Source organism: Rhinoderma darwinii, chromosome 1 (genome assembly GCF_050947455.1).
Source record: "Rhinoderma darwinii isolate aRhiDar2 chromosome 1, aRhiDar2.hap1, whole genome shotgun sequence".
NCBI classification, from domain to species: domain Eukaryota; kingdom Metazoa; phylum Chordata; class Amphibia; order Anura; family Rhinodermatidae; genus Rhinoderma; species Rhinoderma darwinii.
The window spans coordinates 309,510,645-309,524,908 of NC_134687.1; the positions used below are offsets into that span (position 1 = coordinate 309,510,645).

The 14,264-nt window shown below is 40.7% G+C and overlaps 1 protein-coding gene across 1 annotated transcript; it reads right to left on the bottom strand.

The window, feature by feature from the left end:
* Nucleotides 1-1,333: 1,333 nt before the first annotated feature.
* TMEM271 (transmembrane protein 271) lies at nt 1,334-13,234 on the bottom strand. Its single transcript, XM_075825517.1, has one exon. The coding sequence runs from the start codon at nt 12,762-12,764 to the stop codon at nt 11,889-11,891; it is 876 nt and encodes a 291-aa protein (XP_075681632.1). The 5' UTR covers nt 12,765-13,234; the 3' UTR covers nt 1,334-11,888.
* Nucleotides 13,235-14,264: the final 1,030 nt, after the last annotated feature.

Here is a 14,264-nt window from a genome sequence, read left to right on the forward strand (position 1 = left end):
TCTATGGGAGTTACGGAAACAGCGTAGCTCAGCAGAGACGTGCTTGCAAAAGAGGGCGGTCCCCCAAAATGTCGCACAGGTGTTGTCAGACGCCAATCCTCCACGAGTGGTGTCTCTGCTAACGGCGAAAGCCCTTGATCTAACTGAGAAGACTACGATGGAATTCTAACCAGGACATTTCCAGGACTCTAACCTTCAGATGGGTGAAATATTCTATTCACATTTGGCAATTGTATTGCATTTGTTTTCTGTCAATTGACATTGAAAAAATATAAAACACAATTTTCGACTTTGACATTACTGTCTGAACTAGTGCTTATTTCCGTATACGCTATATCTAATAGGTTAAAAGCCCCTCTTGTTGCACTACCTCACCCACAGGTTAGTTCACTACTAAGGTCAGAAATCTCATACCATATCCTGTGGATATGCCATAAATGACCAAGATGGGAAAACCCCTTTAAGGCTATGTTCACACGGAGTATTTTGCCGAGCTTTTTGAAAAAAGTCGGCAAAAACTGCCCTAAAACGCCTCCCATTGATTTCAATGGGAGGCGTCGGCGTCTTTTTCCCGCGAGTAGTAAAACTGCCTCGCGGGAAAAAGAAGCAACATGCCCTATCTTCGGGCGTTTACGCCTCTGACCTCCCATTGACTTCAATGGGAGGCAGAGAAAGCGTATTTTGCGGTGTTTTATGCCCGCGGCGCTCAATGGCCGCGGGCGAAAATCGCCGCGAAAATCGGCGTGCAGGGAGAGGAAAATCTGCCTCAAAGTTCCAAACGGAATTTTGAGGCAGATATTCCTCCTGCAAAATACTCCGTGTGAACATAGCCTAATCTTACCTGTCACATATTGCATACGTTTATTATGTATTTATTATAAATCAAGGATGAGAAGGAAAGGCCCCATTGGGAGACAGTTTGTATATATCTCCCTTCATAAGCAAGAACAATCCACATAAATGGGAAAAGCAATAGCTGCTCAACTGCCACCATATGAAGAATATTATGGGCCTTCATTCTGCTTTTGAATTCCCAAAACCTGCTGTGCCCTGTCTCCTAACTCACTTCTGCTCAGGCTGTGTTCACATGTCGTGGTCAAAACAGTGCACTTTTGGTGCGATTATACAAAAATCACGTTAAAAAAAACTTGATTTGACCGCATCGTGATAATAGTCTAATAAAGGGAACAATTCAGGTAAATGCTTTAGGAATTATTTTGATAATGGGATTTCCTAATGGACAACTATAGGTTTACCAAAAGTGAACATGTGCTTTGAAGAAAAATCTAGTCTTCGCATAAGTTTATATTAATAAGATGGTTGTAGGAAAGATATTTTGGTAATGCATGATTATGTATCAGTTCAAAACTTGACGTAAGTAAATACGTGTCATGGTCATGAACATTAGCTGTAGACCTACATCGTGGAAACCAACTCACGAAGACAATCCCTGTCCAGATAGAAGCCACTGGCTGAACAAACTCCTGACTATAAAGTTATGGTGGATGGCGAGAGACCGGCAGGGTTTGATAGCGGCTTCTTGCTGTCGCTCATTTTTGACTGTTTTTCGTAGCATTAGTGCCTTATACAACACCTCAATGTGTGTATATCAAGAAACAACCCCAAATAACGTGCACTTTTTTAACCCATAACAGTTTTTTTTAGAAATGTTTCCCTGTGCTTTAATAATGGTTTTCTGTACCACATAGAACCTCGGGCCATTCATCTTTAATAATGAATTTACAATGAAATGCAATAGGGGGCAGTGGCGATCATACACATCCTTCCCTTCTAAGCAATGTCAACTTTTTCTCCGAGATTTGGTTTTCTTGTCGCATTTATTGAACATTTTCCATCACTTGTATTTGGATTTCAAATGCAGTAATAAATTAACAGGTCTCATGGAAAATGCAAACATGTTACATTTCAATCTTCTTTGGAAGTATATAAGTAAGCAGTAACTGAATGATTTTATATTTCAGATGCATAATCAAAGTGAAAAGCTACAGTAAATGCTGCTCTTCATGAACGGGATTTTGTCAAAGGTCTCAGAATTTTATAATATTTCTTTTTAAAATCCTTTTTCCCCGCTTTTACCCCCACTATAAAAGCGGATCTCTTAGCACAAATTTTACCAAACAATAATATGACTTATTCTTACTCCCAAACTTTGGGAAGTGCTGGTAGGAAGATACTGTAGCATGGTCCCAATTGTATCATTAGTCACAACAGGCTTCTTTTTATACCAGGTGCAGGTTAAGAGCTGCATGTTTAACTTGAACACCAGTTAAAGAAGAAAATTAACCAATGTTAAAGGGGTATTCAAACTTTTATTATTAAATTTGTTGATAAAATAGAGAACTATACAGTTTGCATGTATTTAGAATTCTGCTCACTTACCTCTTATATCAGTGCAGCTGACCCCTGTTTCTACACAGTAGAATGGTATAACCCATAGATCAGTTCTGTGTAATGCATCCATGTGCTAAGTGAATAGAACGAACTATGGTGTCAGTCGTATCAATCTCATATGTCATGTGACCACCAGAATTCCTCTAGCAACAGGGTTATATGACATGATAGGGCATGTGTTGGGTCAACACACACAAGACACATCCATGGGCTAACTGAATAGGACTAATGTTGGACTATTTAATTATCAGTGTGTGTGTATTTACTAGTATAACATGGCTGACTGTCTCTAAGTGATATATAACATTGCTGCCTGTCTCTGGGTGATATATAACCTGGCTGCCTGTCTCTAGGTGATATATAACATGGCTGCCTGTCTCTAGGTGATATAGAACATGGCTGCCTGTCTCTAGGTGATGTATAACATGGCTGCCTGTCTCTAGGTGATGTATAACATGGCTGCCTGTCTCTAGGTGATATATAACATGGCTGCCTGTCTCTAGGTGATGTATAACCTGGCTGCCTGTCTCTAGGTGATATATAACATGGCTGCCTGTCTCTAGGTGATATAGAACATGGCTGCCTGTCTCTAGGTGATGTATAACATGGCTGCCTGTCTCTAGGTGATGTATAACATGGCTGCCTGTCTCTAGGTGATGTATAACATGGCTGCCTGTTTCTAGGTGATGTATAACATGGCTGCCTGTTTCTAGGTGATGTATAACATGGCTGCCTGTTTCTAGGTGATGTATAACATGGCTGCCTGTCTCTAGGTGATGTAGAACATGGCTGCCTGTCTCTAGGTGATGTAGAACATGGCTGCCTGTCTCTAGGTTATGTATAACATGGCTACCTGTTTCTAGGTGATGTAGAACATGGCTGCCTGTCCCTAGGTGATGTATAACATGGCTGCCTCTAGATGATGTTGTCATATTGTCAAGAAAGTTAACAGTAATTTAACAAAACAAAATATATATATATATATATATACTTCGGAGATAGGTAGAAGAATGGAGGTGATGCGCATGCACAGAGACTTACAGACAAGTGAAGATGGACTCCTGTACTTAGCAATACTTTACTTCTGCTCCTGTTGCCGTCTAATTGAAACTGTGACGATGGTGTGAACAAAGCCTAACTGCTGAATGTGAGTGTCTCTGGCTCTCTGCTCCCTTGCATGCTGAGATCTCGTGCCGCCTTGATCTAGTGCCGACTCTGCCAACATTTCTAGGAATGTTCATTTAAATAGGAAGTAACCTGACTGTGCACCCACATTTCATTAAGCAAAGATACCGGCACTATCTATTGCCTATAAAATCATTTTGCTTTTACTGGCCTATTAGTATAAATACCGACTGGGCCGGCGGTTTACCAGCCTTGGTGGCAATCCTCACATGTCATGTGATCTGCCAGACATTCCAGTTGCTAACTAAATATGCATTTTCACATGACATGCGGTGGGTCACAGGACTAATGCCATGTTTAGTCTTTTTCAGTAAGCCGATGGATGCATAACACAGGACTAATCCATGGGCTAAACTATTTTACTGTGCAAAAACAATGGTCGACTGCACTGGTGTAAGAAATATACTTGAGCAGCATTTTAAATACATGTATGTTACAAAATTGTATGATTTCCTATTCTAGAAATGAAAAAAAGAATACCCCCCCAACATACAGTATGTTCCTATGGGCTCAGTATCAGAGGTGTGGGAATTTTTATTGCAGTTGACTGAGTAAACAAACAACTTGAATTTTTCATTATTCAGCTCTGATTCTTCAAGTTTGGAGAATCATAAAATGCATATGCTTGAGGGTAAGTATCCTTTTAAGTGTGATGGGGTAATTACCAAAATATAATTAAATAAAATGATGTTTATTTAATGATGTGATTTCTGGCATTAGCAAATGCATCTAGAAGCACTGTTGACACATGAAATGACATTCAACAATCCAGTGCCTTAATTAATGTTATCGTGTCTCTCCACTTAATTCTAAAATTTATACAGTACAATCTGAACCAAAAGCTGCCTCTCTGAAATTAGAAAAATATCATCTATATACCTGAGCAACATGTATATACTTAGTAAATGTGGAAGTCCCCAGAGTGATCATGGATTCTTGCTTTTAACCCCTTAAAATGGTGTGCCCATTGCCAAACGTATATGAAGATAAAACTGTTGGTCAAACACAACAAAATCATATACTGGCCAGTTTAGAATTTTGCTCCATTATTTTATATCTTAAAACTGACATATTATACTATATCCATGCCCTAAAAGGATTAAAAAGAAAAACATAAAATAAATAAAATTTTAATGTGTAAAAGCTGAAGGATTTGATCATCATTTTAATATATTGCTACCTGGGATTTAAATATTTTCCCAAATAAAGAATACACTGTACAACTTGTGGCCTGGGGTTGCTTTTGGCCCACAATGCCATTCTGTGCAGGTCATGGAAGGTAGAACAGTTACAATGCACAATGTATATGTCCTATATTGTTTACTGCAAGTTCTTGGGGGCTATCAAAAAATGCCATAAAGTTCAGTTTTATCACATTTTTCCCTTGGATGCAATAGCGGAAGATGTTCTGCAATAGGGAAAATGTGTTGCTATAGAGGTTGTTTACTACATAAGTAATGGTCGATTCTAGGGTTTTTAACATAACCAAAATAATTTTACATGGAAAATTGCTAAATATATTTTATATTTAGACATTTTCTCAAATGTTATGATCCTTCTCATCTTGTTGGGCTGTGTGCCACTCAGTTATAGTGTATAAAATGCAGGTAATAATATAAGGTAGGTAGAAATGAAGTGAGAGAGGGGTTAAAATAGAAATGTCTGATGATCCTGCGGATTTGTGGATGACAGATGGACTGAGGTGTGGGAACTGATGTTGCATTCAAAACCTAACTACAGGTGTAACTACAGATATCTTCAATATTCCGCTTTTACCATGTCACACTCACAGGGGTCCAGTAATCTTAAATATAGGGAGATGTTTGGTGAGATCATTACACTGGCAGAGAACACTGTGGTCACCGGTGATTTTCTTCAATAAGCAGTTGCCATTCTTAAGTACTACTGGCATTGGTGCACAACATAATTACCCATTGATTGACTGATAAGCACCATGTAATACTACACATACTCTAGGGATAATAACTGATCATAGGGCATCCCATTAGTGGGGACTTACCCATTAAAAATGGGTTATAACAGTGGTCAACCTTTTTAACTGCAGTCAGGACTTAATTTTTATGAGTGGTATTTAAAGAGAAGAGATGACTTGGTATGTGGGATTTGATTTATATGGCAATATAGGATACAGGAAGGAAATATGATGACAAAGTTGTGAATGCAGAAATCAAGAGGAAGACTCACATATAATGGGTTAAGTTGATAAGAGAGCGGAAAGTGATGAAAAAAAGTTTGCAAATACATAATAATAAGATTGGTTATGAATTAAAAGCAATACATTTCTATATACGGGGCATGCATAAACAGTATAGTGCTTTGGGGAGGGGGGAGCAAGACGTACTCTTGGAAGCAGCATGAAGGGTTGCAGTCAAAATATCTGACATTCACACACATGTATTCACATTCATTAATAGAAATATCATTATTTGTAGTCACAATACAATCAACATGGAAGAACAGTGAATCCCATAAGGACTTAAGTATTTTGGGTGAAAATGTCATATCTTTCCAGTTATTGCAATGCAATATATATGAATAGCAGAAAATTCATATTATAATAGCATCATTTCTTGATTTTATACCGTATGCAATTCACATGGAAGTGTAAACTATTTCTAGTTTGCTCTAGCAACAGGATTTAGACATTTTGAGAATCTAGTAATTGCCTCATTTATAAAAAATACAATTATCCATGACTATTTCCGTATTATACATGTGTGTGAATGTTTGCGCTTGCGTAATAATATACAGTATATATAATCTATTAGGAGTAAGATTTGTCGTACTCTTATTAACTGGTAACATCACATAGTTCAATGGCATAAAAATGGATGCATAATGTAGCCTAAGTTAAAAAAAACAAAAACCTGAATTTTGGGTTATAGATTTGTTCAGGTTCTAGTGCGTTTATGCATTTCTTCTCTCTTCCCATGAACTCACTGAGATGAAGAACAATCATTGTGACAGTCACATGAAGATGTAAATGCACAAAATATGTCCAGGTGTCATTTTCCTTTTAGGATCTGATGCCACTGATGCTGCACTGCAGTTGTTTACACTGTGCCAATGGGCCATTACCATGTGAATATTAAAAAGTGCCCTCTTGGATATTGCCAGTAATTAACCCCTAGATGTTCCTACAGGATCAACCAGATGAAGTGTGTCTAGTGTAGTCACCAAAGCAGTGATTATAGGAGGTAATGAACCAGATGGCATTGATAATATACACTTACATTTCCCAAGTTTACATTCTATAGAATCCAAAAATGTAATAACCCCTTTTAGTGTGATTCAATAAGATGGCTGGGCAAATAAATTTATTCTAAAAGACAAAAAAATGGAATTTAGGATTTTGATGTTTGAAATGTGCTTCGTTCTAGACTTACTGTAAATCTGCAGAATGGAATGAATACTAATGTAGTGTGTATATGCCTAGTGATATGTTAGTAAGAATTAGTTAGGGCTCAGTCATTGGTTCCCTTTAAAAAAAATAAAGCACCTCCTGGATGGCTACCACAGACCCCTATGTGATGTTCAGAAAACATTAAAACCAATGGTCTTATAGCCCAATTCAAAGAGGCGTAGAACGCAATGTTCTGATAAGACAGGCTGGATGGTTTAAAAGACATTAATGCCGGGTACTTTCGTGGTGAAAAAGGGCACAACTTATTTTCACTGAAAAGAATGGGATCGGTTGTGCCATCAGTTTCTCTCATATATAGTGATCCATAGGGTACAGAGCCTGACCACTATATAAGGGTTAATGGGAACTTATTATTTGTATGCTATTCCCAGGACTTTCTATCCATATGTTATTACCATATAGTGTATGTTTTTGTCACATATATGACACACATAAATCACAAGAATAAAGTGACCAAATAATAACAAGTAAATCAAACAATCTTGTGATTCTCATGGTTCATTTGTGACAGTAAACTAAATCATGCAATATGGACTTGACGGCTGCACTATTACTTCTAGTGTCATATGTCGTCATGCAATAGTATATATAAACAATATACATGAATGCTGAAATTATGACATCATAAAGCCAGCATTTTAATACAATTAGAAAGTGTTACATTTGAAAATATTTTTTCCTTAAAATGCCACAATGTCTGTTGGCATTAAAAATATCGAAATTTTCTAATAACAAAATAAATACTGAAGTCACGCATAAAGTGCCTCGCTTAACTGGACTGTCCCCCATGGCCTAGCTATAGGGGTTCCAGAGATTGCAGTCACATCTGGTTCCTGGTCCCTGAGGGGAGCCAAAGGTCCTTGTGCTACATAAGAAGACATCACTTATTAGACATGGCATGTGACCGTTTGGGGGCCCTGGTTCGGAATTGCGTTGGCGCCCGAAAGCTTTCAGTTACATTTGTGCCTGACCGCAACAATTTTTTTTGTCAGGTACAAATTACAAGGACGATTTGTGATTTGCTATTTAGCTGTGTGACATTTCTTATAAGACAGGCACAATTATACAAAACTATTACATTCATGTACATTTTAAAGTGCAGTACTTGCAATTTGAAGTAAAACTTGACACCATTGCTAGTTATCCCATACAGTTTTCCAAAAGTATAGTAATAACCATGAAGGAACTTTACAAATATTAGGTGCCAGGCATTGCACATATAATATGGCCGCCGGCACCTAGCCTTTGGGAGTCATTCTTTGCCGATGACCCTTTGGAGTGATTTTTTTGGAAGTATCTCCTATCATTTATCTTTGGGACAGAGGATAGTTAGCATATAATATAGATTCAATTGGAATAAGATTCTGTATGTGCTTTGTATGTGATATGTTGACTGCATTTTTGGCCTAAAATACAGTGGAGAAAGGGTTATTTCCTGACATATCTGTCTCTTACTTACTTTTCATCATTCTCTATTCACAGTAAGACCACCTTCACACGTGTGAATATTGGTTAGTGTTTTGCATCAAAACACAGAAGAGGTACAAATCTTTCCATTATACCTTTTCGCTGTTTATGTTCCAGTTTTGATACTGATCCAAAATACACAAGTGTGAATGAGGCCTAAGAATGCAGAAAAAAAAGCAGTCCTAGTGAGTTGGTTATTAGCAGGTGGGCAAACAGGTTAGCTGTGCCAGTTTAGGGATGAATGATACCAAAGTCACCATACACTCGACCTATTGGAATTGACAGCTTTTAGGCACATTGCTCTAGGACAGGAGTCTGAAACCTGCGGCACTTCAGCTGTTGTGAAACTACATCTTCCAGCATGCCCTGCTCTAGGATATCACCAACTTTTTCAGCTGGTGATGTTCAGGACTTCAGGGACTATATTTGGTGTAATAATGCACAAGTTTCGAACAATGGATTTGTTCTCAGAGAATCAAAACATGAACAAATCTTTTCCTACATTCATTCAGTTCAACTTTCGTGCATGAATTAAGTTTGTCTGATCGTATACATGTCCCTTAAACACATATATTACACATCTATCTCACAAGTGGCATTACCATCCATTCTTTATCCTATATAGTCTTACGCTATATCTATATATCTGAATATCCTGTATCTTTACTAGATGTAGCGGACCTGAAATTGTTATCGCAGTAGAGCTGGGCTTGCTACTTGACACAACTTAATGCCCATTTACACGAGCCAATGATGGGGCGGACGAGCGTTTATTCGAATGCTCATTCCCGATTATTGCCCGGTGTAAACAGGGCAGCGATCAGACTACGAACGAGCAGACAGCTGGTTTCATCTTTCATGCTGCCCTGAAAATCATTGTTGTCAGCAGCACTTCTTCCCGTGTAAACAGGGGATGTTCTGCCGACATTATGTAAACTGCATGGGGACTGAATGATCGTATTAACAATTGTTCGTTCCCATACATTGGCCCATATAAGGGGCCTTTAAATGAGCGCCAATCGACCCGTAATTGTCGGCGCTCGTTATGGGCACATATCTGCCCATGTAAACCCAGCTTTACTGTGATATCACAATATGTTATTTGTGTTTTTCCATTAGGGTACAGGTACATCTACCGAGTTATCTTATCTCAATCAGTCATTACACTGTACAAAAGAAACAGTTTAATTACAAATTCTACTCTGCTGCATCTGTATATGGCTGCTGAATGAAGACAGTCATATTACTAACAGATCGTAAATTCACATTGGGGTTTGGGCTTAGTTCACATCTGAGTCGGAGGCTCCATTAGGAGCCTCTGTCGCAGATTCGGTAAAAAAATGCTGGAAAAAATAAAGTAGCATGCTGCGCTTTTTTGTCCGGTAAAATGACAAACACCATGATGGAAACCCGACAGAACCCATTAAAGACAAATGTGTAAAACATCGGACACCATTGGTGTCCGTCATGCTCAACAGGACTCATTGACTTTCATCGGGTTTCCGTTATGGTTTCTGTCATTTTACCCGACAAAATTCCACCATGACTTACGGACTAAGCGGTTGCAAGATAAAGACCTTGCCAGCAGTCTGGCTAAAGGGGTTGTCTGTTCGTTGGCGACTAAATGCTTGGGTGCCCGGTCCCTTATTACCGGCAGAGAAGTGGCCACTCATGCGTGGTCACTCTCCATTAAAGTCTATGGGAGATATGAAAACAGCAAAATTATAGCTTGGCGTCATGCACATTTTAACAGTCTGTTGTTAGTATTGCATTGACAGAATTTAGACGCCTGTATACTGCCGACAACTCCTGCGTGACAACAGCAGCAGAAAATTGAAATACTTCTCAGAAGGGTTTAATTTATTGGCACTAATAAAGTCTGATCATTTCATTATTTTAAGGAACTGCTAGTTCTGCAATTCTCTAACATAATAATTAAAATGACTCCAAAGGTGAGACAATCCAACTAGACTGGATAGTGGAAGAGTAAAGTAAGGGTATATTCACACGGGGCAGATTTGTTGCAAATCAGTTCCATATGTCTAAATGGGGATATTTCTGCAGCAAGAACATTGATTTCAGATGAATGGGACAGAGAAAGGTTTGCAACAAATCTTCAGTGTATGACTATATCCTTAAAGGGAAACTTCCATCTTATAAAGTGATGACATATCGCAAGAATATGTCATCACTTTATGAACTCTGGAACCCCACCAATCTTGAGGGGGCTGCAGTGCTGCATCCCCCTCTTAAATTTTCCCTGCACAAGACCCGGCTGTGCAGGGGGGTACTGCAGCGGACACCAATCCTTTGCAGGGATAAAAAGGGAAGGAGTTGCAGTGATAAAGCAGATCGGTGGGGGTGCCAGAGGTTGGACCCCCACCGTTCATGAAGTGATGGCATCTGATCACTTTATAAAATCGGAATACCCCTTTAATCTCTAAATGACTGAAGACCAAAAAAATGACATAATGATGATCATCATCCATACGGAAATAGGGGAAAGCAATGCTGTCCGAGCCCCCTGGCTCTTACAAGTGTCAAAGTGGAGAGCACAACCACTTCACAACAAGGCATCTGAACAGTTCAGCCCACAGAACATGTGATCAGCTGCCAAGCCAACAAAGACACAGACCTTTATTAACTCTTTCTGTGCTGTGAAGACATAAAACAGTATCTGCAGAACCTATATTGCTTACAACCTCCCATGGATGGCCACTTAGCCTCCTGGTCTCCAGTCCGGTTGTACCCAAACTTGTTTTGCCCCCATTTCAAGCCAAAAAGCTTTGGAGGAATTGGTCCATTCTTTGCATACTAATGCCAATTTGCGGCAGCAGCTTTGATTTCTTGAGATAATAAAAAGAAAAAAATGATTTGATGATTCATTAATAGGGAAAAAAAAAAAAAGATGGTAGGAGGATTGACATTACCAGAAGCATTTACTGATAAAATCTTGAGATTTGATAAAGATGAGTAATCTCATCAGACATGAAATAAAAAGCCTATTTATACTGACATAATAATTTTGTAGCTCGACACTGTAACCATGGCAATAGTGACGAATACCAAAAATGTAGATTTACACTGGTATGACCAAATAAATGTGAAGGAGGAGGAAATACTGATAGATCCCTATTTTTTTTTTTGCCACTGACTCCACACATGTAAAGCAAATGATTTCAATTGGAGTCAGTGCATCTCTTAGGACCACATTCACACACGTTGCAGCTTTCACCCCTTACCATACATTGGTCATTATGTGAACACAGCCATTTACATACAGTGCGGCAGTCCTTGTGTAATGTGCCCCTGTCCCATTTGCAGGCATCAATGATTGTCAGTGCAGATCACGGAGCAGAAAGGTCTCTGTGCGGTGACGCTATGTGGTGGTGGTGCTGCTGTTGCTGCACATTTCAGTAGCGGGGTAAATCTCATCATATGGAGGGGGCTGCTCATTGGGTAGAGGGTAACAGTAAGGGTATGATGGATTTAAATCAGGGTCCATTGGGGAGTAACCAGGCAGCTCTAGAGAGGGGTGGCCACCACAATGTACCTCCACCCCTGCTTCATCAAATAAGTGGAACACCCCAACATTGATGTAGGATACAGTCTGGAAGGGGAAATCCCCAGGTGAGTAGTCGTGCTCCTCATTAGAGAAGATGGAGCCCCTGTTCTGCCTCTGGAAGCGCCTTCCCCCATATCTCCTCCGTCTCCTGCGGCGCTGCTGGGAGGATTTGTAGTTTTTTACTAGCAACAAGTTGATGAGCCCCAGCAGACACTCCAGGGAGTTAAAAATGGTGGAAATGACCAAACCCCGCTGGTAATCCTTTAGCTTCTGGCACTTGGTGGTACTGCTGCTCGCTCCAGGTGTGGGTTGCTGCAGGCAGAAGTGTGAGTACTTCCTCTCCACTAGTGAGACCGTGTCCCCATCTATCACTGCCCCGGCAAAGGCGCTCAACACTCCCAACATGAATACCAGCACGCCGAGGAGGAGGAAGTTCTGGCTTCCGGGTTTACTCTCCCCTGATGCGTCCTCTCGGCAGCACAGCAAGGCAGAGCCCAACAGTGACAGCCCGGCTGACAGCAGTAACCCGGAGTAAAAGGCGCCGGCGGCTGTGCCCAAACGGAACGGCTCACCCTTCAGCTCAGACCCCAGAGAGAAGCACTTGAGGCCCACGGCGGCAGCGCTCAGGGCGCAGGCAAGCAAGAAGCAGCTGGACAGCGCAGCGCAGGCTCCCCGGACACCCCACTTCATCCTCCGCGCCGGCCTCGGTTCTTCCAGCACCCCCTCCTCTCCTTCTCCTCTTCCTCCTCCTCCTGTGCTCCGGCCGGCTCTCTCTCCTCATCCTCCCGTGTCCTCCTCCCCAGCTGCCCTTTCCAGGAAGGAGGTGGTGGGGTCTGGGGAGGACATGCTTTTAGGGAGAGCGCTTGTAGAGCCGCATGCACCAAGGCTCAGCCCGAGTATCCCGGATGGCCGAGTCCAGTCAGCAGTTGTAGTATCATGCAGCAGCACGGCTCTTCCTCAATGCACCTTCTCTGCCTCTGCACATTGCATTATCTCATTGCTCTGAGAAGAGAATTAAATATTGATGCGAGAGGGGGGAATACAGGCAATGTGCGGAGGACTAGGCAAGAAATCCTGTCAGACTTTACACCAGCCAGCTCTGCTGCGCGCCAGTCCGTTTTAGACTAGGAGGGGGAAAAAAAACACCTCACAATCACTTAGCAGTTGATGTCATGAAGCCCACACAGAGCTGACTCCCTCCCCCAGAATTGCTATCTTTAACCTGCATATCTACAAAGCAGGGAAGGGGTTAATGGTGCAAGGGGCCAGTTGTATGAAGAGAAAGCGGCTTCATCGTGTAAATGCTGCATTGTGACAAAAGCCCGAAAAATAAGGAACCCGAGCAGCTCAAAATCACAGGCCGTCAGCGCAAGAATTCATGACTTAATTGCTATTTTCCCTCCATTGACTATTTAGTTCTCAATTACACGCAGTGCTACGGAAGACATTTCTTTTTATTCTATAATTGCCACGTAAATATTTGTGTATAGTACTATGGTGTATTCAATTGTGGGCTAGAACACGGCAACGTGTCCGGTTTAGTCTACACTTTACAGTTTTGTATTCTAAGTCTGTACACAATAGTAATAATCTGTTTTACTGAGCAGAGCCAGAATACTAAGTTTACAGGCCAGAGGCACATACTGTACCAGAAAGTGGCATTTGCTGAATAACGGAGGATTACCGGGTGAAACAAGGGATCTGCTATTGGTGATACACTGAAGGTATACAAGATAATACCGTTCAGAAACATACTGTATACAGGGAATGCATTATGAGCGCATATATATATATATATATATATATATATATATATATATATAAAATAAAAAAGTAATTCTACATTACAGCCACAGACATAGATCCAAAATATTACAGCCTATTATTCTTGCATTTAAGAACATGGAAGAAATTGGTAAAGTCGGTGCAGATGGTTTTCTTTGGGATGGAGAGTAGACCACGAGCAAGACAAAGGAGCAAACTGATTCAAAAGCTGAAAGTCTAAGGCTGGGTTCACACGACCATGTTATGTCCGTAAAGGACGGAACGTATTTCGGCCGCAAGTCCCGGACCGAACACAGTGCAGGGAGCCGGGCTCCTAGCATCATAGTTATGTACGACACTAGGAGTCCCTGCCTCTCCGTGGAACTACTGTCCCGTACTGAAAACATGATTACTGTACGGGACAGT

Bases quoted from the DNA above. Each gene is read 5' to 3' on its own strand.
- TMEM271 (XM_075825517.1), bottom strand. From the start codon at position 12,764: ATGAAGTGGGGTGTCCGGGGAGCCTGCGCTGCGCTGTCCAGCTGCTTC.